Source organism: Bactrocera latifrons, unplaced genomic scaffold, assembly GCF_001853355.1.
Source record: "Bactrocera latifrons isolate USDA-ARS-PBARC rearing strain unplaced genomic scaffold, ASM185335v1 scaffold_60, whole genome shotgun sequence".
Lineage (NCBI taxonomy): Eukaryota > Metazoa > Arthropoda > Insecta > Diptera > Tephritidae > Bactrocera > Bactrocera latifrons.
The window spans coordinates 1,283,534-1,302,337 of NW_017537268.1; the positions used below are offsets into that span (position 1 = coordinate 1,283,534).

Below are 18,804 nucleotides of genomic sequence, written 5' to 3' on the forward strand. Positions count from 1 at the left end.
GCAGGCGCAGCTAGCCGATATGCTGCTCAACGTTGTAGATACTGCAGCGAAATGCCTTACATGCAAACATAGGCATACATACATACATACATACATATAAATTGAAGTGAGCATGTGTGTGGCTGTTTGAGCAGTTGGTTGGGTCGCTGCCTGGTTGTGAGTTTGACCGATTCGTCAGCTACATACCTCACAGCTGTGTCAATGCGCACGTGTATTTTTCCCACAATGTGTGTGTGTGTGTGCGTGTGCTTGTTTGTGACGATATAAGTGTGATATATAATTCACTCGTTATCAGTATGAAGTACTGTTGTATTTCACTACCGGAGTATTCGACAAAGATTCGATTGAAGTGACATGAAATCAACAAGTACCACTACATGCGTACATGTAGACATAATCAACAAAACAACCGACATGTCGTTTCAACCGTGTATGCGTGTGTCTGAATGTGTTTTTGCTGTCTTTCCGCCTGCACGTTGCTACCCCGCCTCTAGTCTCCTTCCGCAATTTCATATATTTCCATGCATTTCATTTATGTGTCGCTTATCAGTTGTACCACAACAACAACAACAAAGAACCACAAAGTCATAAGCCACACAAAGGCAACAAAACACATAGCTGTAAAAACTGTTGGGTAGTTTCAGTAAGCAAGCAAGAACAACAGCCATAAAAGCAAACTATCAAACTGATAAGAAATGTACGAAAATAGGAACCCAGGCACGTCCGTGTGGAGAAACACAAGCGAACGTTGGGAGGCGTTGGAGAAAACGGGTATTGGGTATTGCTGGTGCGCACAGAAAGAGAGCAGGATAGATCACGTAAACAAATAAAGAGAACTGGTGAAGAGCGGTGGTATGAATTTTGGGGGAGAACACTGCAAGTTGTGAGTGAGTGCGCGCTGCTGTTGAAACATTATTCAGCGAAGTGGCAGCAGCCGCGTTAACACCAAAAAGCCATAACGAAAATAATCTGAAATGACGACATTTCGGCTGTGCAAATAGCAAACACAACAGCCACCACGAGTGCTGTATGTGTGTCGAAGTAAATATGTTATATTTTTAGTATGTTTGTTATTGTTTGTTTGAGTGCCTCTCACGTTGTGAGCACGCTGCTGACACTTGTTTGGCTCCATCACTGAATGTCATAAGCTCTGGGGTATGCTTTTTGTAAGGCATACCCATACATACATATGTATATACACACAAAAATATATATGTACATACAATATGTGTATATGTACATCTGCATATAAAATATACAAACATATATGCAGGTATGGCAGTTTATTCATTTCAAGATAAGCGATAAAAGTGTTTTCTCTTTGCTCGAATTCGCTTATACATTCTGTACAGCTTATGTACATATATATGTATATATCAGTAAATGTGAATAATTTTAACACACATACCATGCATATGACTATTAAATTCTGCACTTAGCAGATATTCGTTGACAGTCACGTCAAAGAACTAGTAACAAATTAGTTACTAATACTGTACTTATAACACGTAAAGCAGTTACTGCCCGAAAAATAGTTGTTTCTGCTTTGCTTGAGATATGCAATTCCTAAGCAGAGTGGTTGACTCGAGCTAGAAATTATTTACAGCACGTAAAAACTTGATGTCGGCTGCAACGAAGCTTAGATATTCTTAACAGGTGCATTTGTTATATATTGGTCAGATCTGATTTGCTTGTGTTTGGACTTTGTAGCGTTGGCTTGGATAATAATCTACACGAAATTTCATGAAGATATCTTGCCAAATGAAAAAAGTCTTCCACACAAAGACCTCATTTAAAAAAAAAATTAACATTTCAGTGAATATTTCGCGACAATTTCTTTTGAAATAATGGTAATAAAAAATCTTTCATTCAAGCCCTTAAGCATTTTACCTCAAAGACCAGTGTAAAATTTCATGAATATAGGTTGAGTGGTTCTGGAGAAATCTTCTCAATGGACTTCGAAAACACAGTTTCGAGAAAAACGCGTTTATAGACGGCGCTCTTAGCCCAGCTAGCCTCGAGCGCATAACTTCTCAAGCTCAACTGTTACTCGGATCAAATTGAATTTAGGACAATATTCTACAGGTGTTGTAGAATTTAATAAAACAAAAAAAAAAAACATTTTTTGACCGTAAACCCTTGTAATCCCTTAATATGCCCTGTTCAGTGCACAAAAGGTATCATACATACATATATTGTTGCTTAAAATGTTCTACTTAATGGTTGGAATTGTAAATAAATCTGTAGTGAACATTTTTTTATGTATACATTTGTGTTTATCTGGCAAAAAATATTAAAAACCTTGAAAATATAAAGAGCATTTTTAATATAAATAAAGGTTTAAATTATTTTCAATAGGTCGATAAATAGTTTACATTTATAGGGGACTTCACTAACTGAGCGGTTATTTTTACTTCATTTCTCATTAAATATGTAGCATCCTGTTGCGCTGTAAAAAATGATTAAATTCATAACTCTCTAACAATCATGTCAATTGTTTTAAATAACTTGTGCATAAATACGAACAAATTTAACTGCTCGAATTACTTCCCAGCCGAATGTTACTAGTTTCGGAACTACTTTCTTCTACTCTCAGCACACGTATTATATTTACACTCAATTGCTTACCTACACACATCCAAATACATAGATGAGTGTGTTGTCGCTGCACACAAACACACTGGCGTACACATGCGCGCTCTTACCACACCAATAGTGCAGCGCTGGGAGAGCGCTTGTGAGAGCAGTGCTCAACATTTCCTCTTTATTTTCGAGCGTTATTTGTTTAATGCTTTCTGCCTCACCATTTTCGTTTAATTTAATTTCATTCCATTGCAATTCATTTTGTAAGTCAGACATTTCACATTTTCCTCTACATTTTTGTTTAACGTCACGTCACGATACGAGTGTGTACGATTTGCTGAGTGTTTTTGGCAAAAAAAATTAACGAAATTTAGTTGCCCAATAAATGTGTGTTTAAAGCGTCTAATTTATTTCATAGCTCATTGTATAAAAATATTTAAAAAAATTGCAAAAAGAAAACATTATAGATTTACAGAAAATTTTTTAAAAATAAAAAAAATTTGTGTGTGTGATTTTTAAAACTGTTAATTGTCGCACTTAGTCGATTTAGTGGAAGCTCGAAGCGTGCGTTGTGGGTGTAAGCTACATAAGTAATTCGTCGTGTGTTCATTTGCTTGCATGTAAATATATGCATTTTATGCAATTATTGTTATTGTTGTTATAATGACATTAATGGCGTCGTAAATTAATGTAAGAGTTATTCTAAACGGATAAAATTGCTTCAGTAATTTCTGGTTATGTGTTTTCGAGTACTTAATACATTGTTTAGTTATGTAAACATGCCATATTCCTATCTGTGTATGTATGTACATATGTATGCCAGTACAAGCAAGTGGGTGTAATGAGCAAGGCATTGCTGCTACTGAGATGGCGTTGAATATGTGTTTGTTTAAATGTATTGAAAACTTGTGAAATCACAATTTTTAATGAAGAAAATAATGTCTTAATCACAGGAATTTTATACTTTTTATTTTTTAATACTTTTGAAATTGCTCTGAATCACTTTTGGAGTTACCTAAATTACAACGCCTAAAACCATGCTACAAATACTTAGGGCAAACTTTTTATTTGTAAATAAGTAGAAAAATGTACAAAAACGTCTATAAATCAAATTTATAAAAATTATGAAAGTTTGAAAATACCTTATTAACTACCTTCCATAGCTTAAAATAAAATATTTAAACAGTTGAACGCCTAAAACAGGCCTAAACGTGTTTTGTTGTACAAAGTTTGCGTACAAAAGTATGCTACACAAAAAAATTTAAAATTAATAATTTTTTTTTTTAATAAACTAAAAAATTATTGTTTCAAAGCCGCCCTAAACTTAACTGCCGAACTTCTTGTCTATTGTTAATTAATTTGCGCCCATTAACAAGCAGACACAAAGCCGCCGTTTTTATCAATTTCTTCAAACTTCACGGTTTTCTTGTATTTGGTTTTTCTTTTAGTCGCCTCTTCTGCCAATTGAAAATATTTCATTTCGTTTGACATTCAATACTTGAAAAGGCTAATACAACAATAACACTCACTTGAAGAGCAATTCCTCTAAACAGACGATCCACCCCTAGTTGCAACGCCCCTCCCCGCGCTGTACTTATGCATTTAACAGTTAATTAAAAGAAATTGAAAGATAATAACTAAAAAAGGGGGAAATCACTGTGTGACTTCAATGCGACACACTCCATTTTTATTACCGCAATACTGCGAAATAACAACAAAAACAATCAGTAATAACAAATACATAATATAGAACTAAATGTGGCAATGTTATCAATGTCTATCGAAATGCTCGAAACTCGCAGCGTTTTGAGTTGAGTATTTTATTTTCTTATTTGACGCATGCATATGTATGCACATACCTATGTATGTGTAATGCTATTAAAAATATAAAATATTTATGTACATATGTGCATGTAAGTATCACGCATATCTACTTATATTACGAGGTAGCGTTGATAGCGCGATTTCAAGCAAGAATGTATGTAAATATATATGCATTACATACTATATCATTTAATATTATAATTAAAATTAGGTTAAATTTGTGTGAGGCAGCTCGAGGGGTTTCACATTTTCAAAAATTTTCCCTAATACCCATGGATGTACAAACGCATTATATACATATACGTACATACCATATGTATATGATATAGCCTGTATTAGGACTCTAGTATTCGACTAACCGGATTAACCGTTTGGTACATTATTCGAATAATAACATTCGGTTTGCAGTATCCGGATAGTCGTACGTCGTCGATTATCGTCCTTTGTTGTCGACTATTCGAATATTAAGCATTAATTTTTTTATTTTTATTGAAAAAAGTGAAACAAAATTTTTTTCCGCCATATACATTTAAAATGAGCAAAATCACAGACTGCTTGGATTTTTTAAAATTTTCGGTATTCGAATAGTATTAACCGGTTAATAATCTGACAAGCGCTTATTAATCGGTCATTCGAATAATCTGTTCTCATGTTATTCCAATAATTTTAAGAGCCCTATTATGTATATTATAAAGGAATTTTTGGTATTTCATGGCTTCAAAATCAAATTAAAAATGCTCAAATTGATCCAGTAATAGTTTTGAAGAAATTGCCTTGAAAGGTTGTGCGCTCGAGGTCAGTTATACATATGTATATTCACTTCAAACTTTATATTCACCTAAAACTTTAATGCTGTTTGTTCTCGAAACTAAAGTTGGTTGTCAAGATTTAGGGCGAACTACTCAACCGATATTAATAACGTCGAGAAATTTTCACAAAAAATAATTATTTTGCTAAAAAATACAATTTTCGCTTTTTTCCTTCGTCCAATATCAAGTTTCTTTTCACTTCATATTATCATTTTTTTTTTCGTCCAATAACAAGTTTCGTTTTACTTCATATGATCCTGCAAGGGAGACACCTTTTTTCCGGGAGACTGCCTGATATTCCGTTGCAATAGGTTTTACAAAATTTTTGTAATATATATATATCTTTGGAATAATAAAAAGTTTGTTTAAAGAGTTTCAAAAACACTATTGAAAATAAGACGTTTTTATGGGAAGCCATTCAAACACAAAACATTTATTCAGATAACCTCAGAAAATCGAACAATTGTTGTTTCGACCCGAAAGCACAAAGTTTTTCAGATAACCTCAAAAATCGATCACTTAGTCTCTTCATTCAAAAATTTATTGTTGAAAATATGTAAATTATTATCTGAATAGTTTTTAAATGTAAATTTAATTCTTTCGCAATTTTATGAAAAATCTAAAAGCACCCAATGCGAAAAATCAGCTTTGAAATAAAGTAAAACCCTTAGACTCTAGACTCTTTTAAACAAAACAAAAAACTGTATTAAACAGTTGTTACATACCTAAAATATTCTCTGCAAAATTTTCATATTTTTTTGTTATGTACTCGTACATATATACTCTTAACAACCTTTTACGATAACGGTTTATCATACTGTCATAAATTTTATCAAATTCCCTCTAAGACTTCAGAGAAAAGCTTAAATATTGTTAAAATATGAAATATGTACTCATATCAAAGTATACATACTTATATTATTCTCTTTTAATGTGGGTGCATATATATTTGTACTTAAATATAAAAAGCTGTGTCTACAGAATGTTCGTACAAAACATTATAGTAAGTATGGAGCACAAAATATTTAATATTAAAATGGAGAATAAACTTCCTTGCTTGGGTTTGTTAATAAAGTATAAGGTGTTGCATAGGTTGCGTGATCTGGGCAGACGTTCGTTACCATGCTGAATAAATACTTTTGGGGAAGTACCTTGTATTTATGTCTATTGATTGCAGGGCATTGCATACTATAGCACATTATATTTCAAATTTTAATTCACTGCATTCTCGGAAAGATAAAATTTTTAAGCATATTAGTTTCATTAGACAATAAAAAAGTACAATATTCAAGCAATTGAGCTCTGTAGGTTATCTGATGTGAAGTAGAGTAAAGAAGAAAGACAAATAGTGGAAATAAATAACTTAATATTTCCTTATATAAGCTCTAGAAACATTTCCGTTTTGGACTTTTTGAGGTGGGCACGCATTTTTACTGCAGATCTGATAATGTCGAGAATGCCATATTTAGCTTTCTTCATGTATTTACTTAAATATAACTCAAAGTTATCAAATATTCATAAATTTCATTCAACTAAGTGTTTATAGTCGACAAGTTGATTCTCAATATTTTACATCTTTGAAAGTTGAGTGCTTTTTTCGGAATTCGGAAATTTCAATTACAAAAGTTATATGGTTAAAGAGGCTCTTACCGCTGTCGCTTTTCACTAAAAAAAAAAGTAATAAAATAGCTTTAACTGGTGGTTTGTGAGCTGTTTGAATCAAAAAATCATATATGCAGATTTCGCATTTCAGTTGCTAGGCCCTGTGTTCGTTCCACTTGCTTGTGATTATGCTAATTTTTTGCCATCTTGACTTCAAAAACAAGAGCGCTGAAATTGAAAGTTATATTTATGTCAAGCAAACACATTCAAATACTCTCTATATATTATGTAATGCGCCGCTGTAATGTGACGAATAATCTTAATAATTTACTAATTCATTTGTAAGAAAGATTGTTGCGCTGTGACAGCCGCTGAAAATTAGCCAAATCATAACGCAAAGCAGACGAATGCAATGCGCGGGCATTGAAAAAACGAAAGCAAACGCGATAATTTGGGCAATGCCGTCGTCAGGTGGATAAGTTGGCGCTTCTGTGCTAATCAATTTCGCCATCTGCCGACAGTAGACACACACAACACACTTACTCGTTATGCTATATACTATACATGTGTGTGTGTATGTAGGTGTATTCGTTTAATAAAGCGCGAACTTTTTGTTCAGTTTGAATTGTGACTTGTAGAAATTTTCTGCATCGCATATTTAGAAAATGGGAAAATATTTGCAATAATTTTTTGGCTGTGACAGCCGCAGAGCACCGAAAAATATTTATTTGGCTGAGTTGTGGCTTCAAGGACACAGCTTGTCGTGGCAGCCACAGCGATGGGCGCCAACACTCAGCGTTGCAACTTTCTAACTGTTGTTGTTGTAATAAGAGTGTGTCAAATGTGCCACGAACACACGCAAACACTTACCATAACCATATGTATGTGTTTCTGTGTGTGTGTGTATATGTGTGCTGCGGAAGCTTGGCGGCTGTGGTGCCCATGGAATTTCTTGGCTGGCCTGCCTGCTTGCACCGCTGCATTCTGGTGCAATGTGTTGTCAACAGCATGCCATAGCAACCATTTCACTGTTTTTGTTCAATGTGCATTTGCTAAAAGGTATATTGTTGCCTTTTTTATTTTTGTCGATTTTTCTTTGGTTACTGCTGGCGCTTTTTGTCAACTTGCCAAAGCGATGAGTGTCAAGTGGTGTGGACTTTATTATTATTATTATTTTTTTTTATCATTTGTGGTTACATATGTGCTTACAAGTGTTCTTATATAACATTTATATGTATGTAAGTATGTAAATTAGCGCTTATTAACTGAAAAGATTTTTACAACGCTCAACTGGTTTAAATTTAAATATTTACTTGTTTTGTCTTTCCAAAGCTAATTACTAAGCTTACATGGTTCCTAAGCATACGTTGATGGCGTTTAGTTGAACACCTCTGAGCTCATCTTCGTTTTTATGACATTTGCTTGGCAGCGCATTCAAGTTTTACTGCTACAATCTCGCAGGTTCTATTCTTGCAGTATTCAACAACTCACGTATTGCTTTTATTTCAAATCTTCGCGTTGTTTTTGAAAAGCTTGAAATGTTAATTCGTTCTTTAGTTATTTTTGAGCAAGTGCGCAAGTTGGCGTTGCTTTTCTTTGTTGTTGTTTTTCGTTTTCAATTCATAAAAGCAGTTTGAATACTTGAAACTGGTTGCCATTTTTATGTATAAATTAATGATCAGTCCGCTTTAATGATCGCATGTTGAATTGCGACTTTGAAAACGAAGATTACGGTGCACAAAATTTAGTAGCATCATTAGTGAGGGCGTATATGAAAATTTATTACTAACCAGGGGCTGAGGTTCCGGTGCTTGTTGTAAATGCGGTCATAAATATTTGTTGTAATTGAACTGGAGATAATTGGCTCATCATACATTTTAGGGAACCCAAATGTAACAATTCGAGTAATGAAATGTAAAAATAATAATACAAAATATAAAATAAAAATAATGTAAAATATTATTTATGTGAAAAATACTAAAGTATAATAAAATTTTATTGAATTGTATAATTTTAATATATTGATGTTAGTGATTTGAATCGGTATATCATTTAAGGGATCACTATATACAGAATATTCAGAAAAATTTTTATGGTGATCGAAATAATCTTTGATTAATCCCTCAAGAAAATGCTACAAAAAATATATATTATAGTTTTGAGAAAAAACACGTTTAAAAATACTCCGATGGAGCTGATTGAGTTCTGGGGCCAGACTTTAGAAAGCTGTAACTTTGAAAATAACTGAGGAGTCAATACAAAATTTTAGTATTTAATTTTGAAAAGTATAACCTATCAAAATTTAAAATAAAACGTTCAAATCTAAAATAACTAATTTTTTAATCGAAAACTAAAAAAAAAATCGATATAAAGTCAAATGTAAAATTAGATAAAGACTTCCATATATATTCCGTTTGCATATCTTTTAATTATTTTATCATTATTACATAGTTATCGATAATTTTACCGAAATCGATAATAAAATTATTATCAAGTTAACGAAATACATGATATAATTCGGTTAAACTCTTCACGAAAATTTTCCGTGTGCATATCTCAATTCTGTTATCGCTATACAAAGTTATCGATTTTTTATCGAAATCGATAACACAATTTATATTCTGTTTCCATATCTTTTAATTATTTTATCGCTATTTAAAGCTATCGAGAATTTTATCAAAATCGATAACACAATTATTAACACGTTAACGAAATACCTGATATCGGAGTTGTATCGTTACATAATTTAAGAAAATTTTCCGTATGCATATCTTTTAATTCTTTTATCGCTATTCAAAGTTATGTAGAATTTTATCGAAGTCGATCAAACAATTACTAATATGCTAACGAAAGACATGATATAACTCAGTTATATGTATATTTTAAGAAAATTTTCAGTAACTTCATTGACTGCTACATAATTTCTTGTGATTCTCTGATAACTAGCAGATCGAATCTCTATCTGACATCCAGAGCATTTCCTTTGTAAAATCGTTTGAAAAGCAGTCATTAAGTTAAAAGCTTTTTGTTACTTCGATGGCATTTTCCACTTTGTAAAGAGGACTTTTCCTCATTTCTTAAATTTTAATATGACCGCAGTGCTTTTATCGCAGTTTGAAAGCAGTTTTTCTTATGGTTCAAGTATAATTTGTTTTCGTTTTCTTTGTCGAAGTCGCAATCTTTCTCTACAAGTTCAACGCTGCTTTTGCTATTGTTGTTATGCATTGTCGTTTGCAATGGTCAAGGCCATTTCAAAGCTATAGATGAACACAGCGCCGCAGTAGCAAGCGAGTAGAATGCGAGAAATGTTTTAACAAATCAAGCAAGCAACGAACGCACAGCAGTAACAATGAAAAAGTTATTATAAAATTAATTACAATAAAAAATGAGTATAAATATATGAGAGACCGGTTTAAGCCTTCGAATAAGAATTCAACCAAATTGATTTGTTTTTCGTAATATAAATGTTGATTTAAAAATGCTTGTCTCATCGCCCTCCAATTTTGAATACGCGCTGCCGAAGGGGGATTTGTTACTGAATTGTTGTAACTTTGTTTACTATTACAAGTAGATAACTCAAAATCAATTGACAGCTGGGTATTTATTTTGAAGAAAAACCAGTTCTTATGACTAGGTGTGTGAGTATTTTGCATACGAGCATTTAAGCTGAAAAAATAACCAAACATTATTTGAGATAAAAGAAATAATAGCAATTAAATCACCGATCGTATAATTCTACAGCGTCAGCGTACTCGAAATTTGTTAAAATATATTCGTGTACGCCAATATGCCTTAGAAAACGCCCACTGGCACCGTCACTTGTAATGCGCCCTCGAAGTAGGATGTTGTTGTTTTCGGCGCACGATTATTTTTTTTGCTGTGTGCCGGAAACATTGTAATTTAGCTATATTGCGGTTGGTGCGGGGTAAAGAAACTAAGGTTAAGTCATCCTCTAAAAAAGTTTTAAAGGTTAAATTTTTTTTATTGCTCGAACCACTTAGATGTATAATAACTATGTATAACTAATTTTTAATATTCGCTGTTCTCATTATTTTTTGAAAAAAAAAATGATTTTTATCGATTTATAATTATCGATATTTTTATCGTAGTTTAGTTGTCGATACTTTTTATATTGAAAATTATTTTTCATCTAAATTAAATGTTAAGCCCCTGAAATATTTTAATTTTATGCACTAGTAGTTTACGGAAAGTTCTAAACATTTTTCGAAAACGCTCAAAAACAAACGGTTCTAAACTATAATTAATTTGTTTATCTTCGTTCTTCTCAATATTTTTAAAAATAATTTTTATCAAGTTATAGTTATCGGTATTTTTTTTTATCGAGTTTCAGTTATCGATAATTTTAGATCGGAAATCATTTTTCATCAAAATTTACTACGTTAAGCCCCTGAAGTATTTTAATTTTACACACTAGTGTTTTAAAAAGCTTTTGAAAACGCTCAAAAACAAATGGTTCGAAACTGCATTAACAATACACGCTCATAACTGGACTGGTGATCCATTCATTGGCATGAAACATTTTCAAAATTAAAAATTGGGTTTTCAGCTTTTTGTGTTTGCTTGTTGTTGTAAATACATACATACATACGTACGTATAACTCAAAATAACTTTCATTCCAAAACATTTAGAATAAATCGGAAGTTGTGGCATAAATATATACATATAATTTGAGCATTTATGCGAGAATGTTATGAGTGTTTCATACAGTTTTTTAACTGAGGCAATTAGGAAATTGATTAAAGATGAACGAATTGTTTGAAACGCCTGGTTAGGTAATATTCTTAAGTAAATAATATTTGTACAGAAATAAACTAAAATAAATTAGTTTTGTTTAAACCGTTAGTCGAAATGTCAGAGAGAATATTTTTTCAAATTTGTTTGTGAGTTGTAAATAAAAATTGTTAAATACAGAAGAACTGTTAAAAGATTTATAAATATTTAGAAAACTTGAATCAGGAACTTTTCAAGAAAAACAAAATACTTACAAATAGAGAAACCAAACGCCGAATCTCCAATTGAATAAAATTTTAAAAATTTTAGCGACTTGTTCCAAGACATAATATGTAATATACATATATTACCCATTAAAAATAAAATATGAATAAAAAAAGATTTTGGCAAATACAAATGGTATATTCCTATGTCTTTCGCTCGATCGGAAGTCCAACGCATTTGCAGTTATTAATGACAAAATCTTCTTTGCCACGCTTTTTTCCCTCTCTCTTTACATGTATCTATCTCTCTTACTATTTGTCTGTGCATAAGAATGTAAATTTTTAAGTCAGCTTTGTCCATCCAGTCATCTAATCGATAAATCAATCGACTTGCTGTTTAGTGTTCGGCTTGTTTTTTTGTTTACTTACTGCCTTTTTCAGCTCATTGTAAAAATTTATTCGATTATCGAATGTGTTTACCATTAATCGTATTATATTACATAAATTACATACTTACTTATATGAATAATCGCGCGAAAAAATATTGATAAATCGCCAGTGATTTATTACTATTAAATGTTGTCTTGTATTTAATTGTTATTCTTATTATTGTTATTATTATTATGCTGCATTTATTCATAAATATTTTTTTCTTTTTTTCTTTTTTCATAAAAACAAAAATCAAATAATCGATTCGCACATTCAATTCCACCACAAAACCACCACTACCACAACCACCACCACCACTACCACAACTACTACTACTACTACTACTATATATTACTATAACTACTACTACCACCAACTACCACTACCATCCAAAATAAAGGACCAAATAAAAGCATCCCATAAACGTTTGCGTGTTGCATTTGCTTTGAGCGACGAATTCATCACAAGATCACAAGATCAAAAGTAGTAAAAAAGACCTCAGTGAACGTCACAGCCACCAACCAAATCAGCCATCACAACAAAGACATCAGACCAGGCAAAATTACCAGTTACCCAAGTCCAAGTCAATCGTGTATACAGTGCAAAAGTATAAGAAACCCGCACTGAGATCGGAATAACGGTGCGAGATACGAAGCAAATGCGTTACAGTGCAAACAATTGACAGACTTAAGACAAAGTGCGAAACAGCGCAAAGTAAAGCAAGAAAATAGAAAAAGCAAAAAGCTTGGTATTTAAGCTGTAACGCTTGAAAACAAGAGTATCCAAAGCCGATCTGATCGATCTGTGCGATAGTTATACGCATCGACTGCATTGCATCGTCTCGCATCGATTTGTAATCGAAAACAAAACAAAGCAAACATCATTCGTCAAATCGTCTCGCATTTGCATTTCTCTGCATCCACAAAATTGCTTCAAGTAGCAAACAATCATCATTGCGACACCACATTGGGCAGGCCAAGGGGGCGATTAATTAGAAAATTCGAAAACAAAAAACCCTCACTCACAAGCAGCTCATATGCGCTTACGAAGCGAAAGCGAGTTTTGAACACACATCTTTAGGAGCGTGAGAGAGCGTGCTGTACAATAATAATAAAATTAAGTAAAACAAAACAGTCAAGCAGTCAAAGCAGAGATCGAGCGTGTAAGGAGCGTGTAGAAGTAAAGTCAAAGTCAGTCAGAGCAGATCGTTCCATAGCAAGATTGTACGCAGTTCCGAAATCGTATATTCGAGCAGTGAATAGAAAAGTTGGAAAAGACCAAAATAAAAAAAAAGAGAGAAAACAGCAATCACAACAAACACCTCAGTTTAATCATTATCAATCAATCAAATCCAAGAAAAGTTAATAACAAAAGCAAAAAACTTTGCACGTGCTGAATTATTATCAAGCAAAAGTAGGCGCACGTCCAAGCCAAAAGCATTAAGACAAAATCTAACAGTTAAAATAAGCAGTGACCAAACCAAACCAAAACCACCACACTCACATACCAAATCATTCAAGAGCAGTTAGTAGTGCGAGTAGTAAAAATTCAGGTTAAAATGGCCGAAGACGCAGCTATGGAAACATGCCCAAGCCCCGAAATCGGCGATTCTAGAAAAAGGCCACTAGATTCCGATCCGGAAAATGAACAAACCAAACGCTCACATTTCAGTTCCGGTAAGTCTCTTATAAATTGCCTCTATCATTTACAAAATCACCAAAAATAAAAAAATTCAAGTTAAACTAGAAAAAAGTAACAAATCAGTACGTAAAAGTTAGGAAATCCCATAAACGATTATACCTCTCTCTCTTTCGCTGTTTTGTCACATCAGGTTTACTTCAATATTTGTTTCTCAGAACTCTTGCTCTCTCGTCTGCTCCTTGTTTTCACATGTCAAATCATCTACTTTCTCGCTTTTATTATCTATCCTTTTCTCTCAACATTTCAATATGTTTTGTCAACAAAAATACCCGCTCCATCTCAACGCAATAAAACAGTTTGGAGGAGTTGGGCTCAGAACAGCTTTATGTAGATAATGTTTTTAACGTCTCAACATACATACTACCGCCATATTTGTATGTATGTACATATTTGATGCCTTCACACGCCTCATTGTAGTGCACTCATAAAAGCGCGTTTCCTACAAACATTCATAGCATTGCATATAAACAATACGAAGTGCGACGAGGGATGGACTCTCTCCTAAGAGGCCTGGTGTTCGACAACGTTTTAACGCAGGGCTAAAAGAATAACGGACATAAATGATGTATTTGGGCACAAATTTATTTAAAAATTAAATTTGCAACTCTCGCGTTTATGAGATTTGTTATTATAGCGCTCAGGAATCATTCGTTATAGTTATTATGTGAGGTTCTTGTCTTCAATAAAATGTTGTAAGTTATAATTAATTGATGTGCTCACGCCTAAAACTTGCTTCAACTCAAAAAGTGAGCTTCATTATCTGACATTACTTTAAGATCATTGTGTGTGTATAACTCGTATGAAATAACTCATTTAATATAATCTAAGAAATATATACATATAATTAATTACATAATTTAACGCTTCATCAAGCATAAATTACGTAAATTATTTACATGATTTATCGCTATAATGGCATTGTTTAAATAAATATCTCCAAATATTAAAATGCAATTCGTCATATATACAGTTGAGCATACAACATAGGGTACTCTTCTAAATAGGAATTAAATTGGATTAACCTGTAATATATGTGTGCGTTCTTAGAGATGCATATATAAAATATAAAAAGCTTGCTTTGTTTAAACTTCTATTGCTTTGTAAATAAGATTTGTGCGACTTGAAGATACTCGTGCAATATATGTAAATTGCCTTGTTTTGTTTGTGATTAGTATATAAGTCAGTAAGTGATTTGATGGCTTATTCTTAATGAAGTACTACAGAATAGTGCTGGTTTAAAGTGCTCATTCCATATCACTCACTGTCCAATTAGCTGTGATTGTGTCACATGCTGTCTCGTTGCTGTAAATATTTTTCCTAACTTTTTCTCTGTGATTTAAAGCAGCAATAAAAGCTTCTCCACATTTCTCTAGTTGGAAACAATTACAACGCTGCGCTTGTCCAAATGTTGTACGCAATAGGGGTTAAGAATAAATTTCTGCAGTCTGCATCCTACTTGCATATGGGTGACCAGTGCTGACATACTTAGGTTGCCAAATTTAATGTTAATTATGCGGAACTTTGTGTAATGTGTATATTTTTAATTTATGTTGCTTGAGGAATGGGGTAACGCAGTGCGCATTTATGTAGAGTTGCTGTACTTTTGTGAAGGTAAAATAATTGCATTATTTGTGTGCTCAATGCAGTACTTGAATTGGAGCGTCGGGGTTTTGTTTGCTTTCCAACTTTGAAAGTTTCAATTCGGGAGGCGCCCTTAAATTGAAAGCAAAGTTTTCTATAATATATTTATATTGGGTAGTCGAGAAAGACTTTTCGTATTTCTCATCAAAGATCAATAATATAATATCAATAATATAATACACATATTGATATTGATATGTAAAGTCCAAAGTGTTTAATATCGAATTAACATAAATCAAATGAGAAAAAATAATTTTGTTGCCACTAAAAAGCTTGATATCACCAAAGCTGCTGAGCACTGACAGGGGCTAGCACTACTCCGAAATGTACCAGTTAATGTACTAGTTAGTTTTATCTCACTCGCAGTTGTTTCTAGACTATAAAATGTCAATACTAAAATTCATGTATGATATACGTACTTATATGTATATAAGAGTATATGCATGTAATAAAATATATTTTTTACTAACTGACTGACGTTCGGTGTTCTTCAAAGTCAACGAGAACACGCTCGCCAACAATGCTCTTCACATGTTGCCATGTATTTAACAACTAGTAGTGAGCAATTAAAAACAATAAATATTTGAAGGCATCACATAAGCAATTGAAAATGGAGGCAACAGAATAATTAAGTGGCAGTGCAATGTGGAAGGGCGGGTTATTGTGAAGCACAGCCAAAAGGGGAGGCTGCTATACAAATCGGTTGAAGTTTTGTTTTAAGAAAATCATATTGTAAGCAAATAAAAATATAATATTTAGCAACGAAAAAATATTTTCTAAAAAAAAGAAGGCAAGTGTTAAAAACTTGGTGAATAATTTGTGATAATTGGAAGTACTCCAAACCTATAATAAAAACGCGTAAGAGGGCAGTACTAAATTTTTGAATAACTTTGCTTCATATGGTATAATTTAAAGCTAAAAAGTTTATTTAAAATTTATATTATTTTCTGGGTCAGTCAGTTGCATGTTAAGTTATTTAAAATTCCACGCATTTTCAGTCGTGCTACGACTTAGCGCTGTTGGTGTTGCCATATATTTATACATTTATGGCATAAAATTTTCAAAGATGTCATGTGATGATATTGCTATCATATGTACACCATGGAGACACACTAATATAGAAACACATTTTCCAGTTGTTGTGTGACCCAAACACCTGTCACCCTCCATATCACGTGTTCCGGTCTAATTTTTTTCATGCTGCCATTGTTGTCACGAAAAGTGCTTGCATACCTTCACAGGCACTTAACATATTCCATTATATTCTACTTTTGTTTTTTTTTTATGCCTTATAACTGTGCCACGAAAGCTTACGTTGCTCTGGTGTCATAGAAAAGTGAATGAAGTGAAGTGGACACTCTTCGCTGTGGTTAAGGCTTTTCAGCTATTTTTAGGTGAAGATGAATGGTTGAAGTGCTGAAAGTGAGACTTCTACAGTATAGTAAAATCTGCAAGGAAAAAATTTGAAAATCCTATTTGGTACCTTATGCTTGTTTATTTCTGTAAAGATAGTGAAAATGAGTAAAAGGATTGAAAACTAATATAAAAGTGAAAACTGGAACCAGCTTTACGCAAAATACTTCAAATGAGTTGGAATGTCAGACACATCCGGTCTTAGCATCGCATATGTTTTGGGAGCTAAGTTGTTGGCAGTATTATTAAATGGCTTCGGGAGAGTTTTTTTCTAAATAGTTTTTCCTTCAGCCCGTTGGATCCATGGATAACCATCAAACTTTACTGCAGAAACGAAATTTCGCAGCCCGATTCAAACTCATAGGATTTGGGAGAGGCTTTCTGAGAGGTGCCTAGGAACCTATTTTTCAGAGTACCAAACGAAAAAAAAAAAACAATTTTTTTTTGATCCACCCTAAAATGCATTGATGTTTGACGGCGAATATCTCGTAAACGCTTAACTTAATCGAAAAATCATATTTGTAGAGCAGTAAATTTCCTACAAAATTATGAGTTTCATTATTCATAATGATTTTTTGCATTGAGTTATAAAATTCATAAGAAAAAAAAATTTCCCAAAAATAATCAAACTTTCACCGTTAATATCTTTTAAACGGTTGGGTTTACGAAAAAATCGTAAGAGACCTTTTTTAGAGCATTAAATTTTTTACGAAATGGAACAAAATATTTTTTCAAATAGCTGGAAGCGAGATATAAATTTTTTTATCTGATAATAAGAAAACATAGAAAACTGTAAGTAGGAGGACCTTCCCGTTACAATTAAAAACTCATTCTTAGAGAGCCTACCCTAGAGGTGTCTAGGAAACTATTTTTCAGAGTACCAAATGAAAAAAAAAATATTTTTTTTTTTGAATCACCCTAATACATATGTATATTTATATATCACCTCTTCTATATAATTTTCATTACTTGTATTTATTTTCTAAGAACATGATTGAATAATATTAAAATAAGTACATAACTACGTGCTCAATGCCGGTTGAAATTTTTTAATTATCGATAATAAAACAATAATGAGTAATTAAATCGAGATTCTAACAAGGTAAACGAGACTTCAACTTGCTTTGTTTCTTTTTGAATTTTTTCACGGTTCCGTTGCATGAGGATTATTTCATCTTAAATAAGCTGTAATAATGAAGTTGTAGCGCAAACGACTGAAAAAAATTGCACTCATACAAGCAAACTTTACACCTGACATGCATTTATTGACAACTTAGCAAACGCGTGATTGAGTGACCCACTGACTGCTTGACTAAGTGACTGATCGCCTGACTGACTGACCGAATGACTGGCTGGTACACTAAGCACCGCTTCGACACGCTAACTTTTTGCTCATGCTCATTTAAATAAATTTTGTTACAATAATCGCATTCATTGTTTGCCTCCAAATACGCCATTGTGAAGCGATTAGCTGTTGTACCCTGGATTATCAGCGCTTCGTGGCTATTTTTAAGCCAGTTGCATATATATTTATTTATATGAGATATGTGCGTAATGAGCTAATTTTTATGTGTATTGCCGATTAGTAGTCCGCTGATGCTACTGCAAAAATTTAGACTAATAGCTACGCTGTAGGAAAAAGAGAAAATCTACTTATAAAGGCACTGAATATATACATTATTACAATTTTTTGTTACATGTTGTATTATTAAATTAGCAAATTTTTTTAGTGCCAAATGCAGTTTTTTTTTGCGTTTTTAATATGTGCTTTTCTCATGTTAATAATTTAAAAAATTAAGTTCAATAAGAAAAATAATTATCGGCAAAAAATTATTTAAGTAAATAA

The 18,804-nt window shown here is 32.7% G+C and overlaps 1 protein-coding gene across 8 annotated transcripts in view; it reads left to right on the forward strand.

The window, feature by feature from the left end:
* The window catches only part of LOC108975034 (RNA-binding protein Nova-1), an 88,549-nt gene that overhangs the window by 19,269 nt on the left and 50,476 nt on the right, over positions 1-18,804 (forward strand). For 3 of the 8 annotated variants that reach the window (XM_018943264.1, XM_018943268.1, XM_018943265.1), the window contains exon 2: positions 12,604-13,879. In XM_018943264.1, coding sequence (XP_018798809.1) covers positions 13,762-13,879 — 118 coding nt within the window. In that variant the 5' untranslated portion in view covers positions 12,604-13,761. Of the gene's footprint in view, positions 1-2,877; positions 2,971-3,106; positions 3,161-12,603; positions 13,880-18,804 lie in introns of those variants that run through there. The other 5 variants (XM_018943267.1, XM_018943266.1, XM_018943260.1 and 2 more) reach the window with 5 other exon arrangements.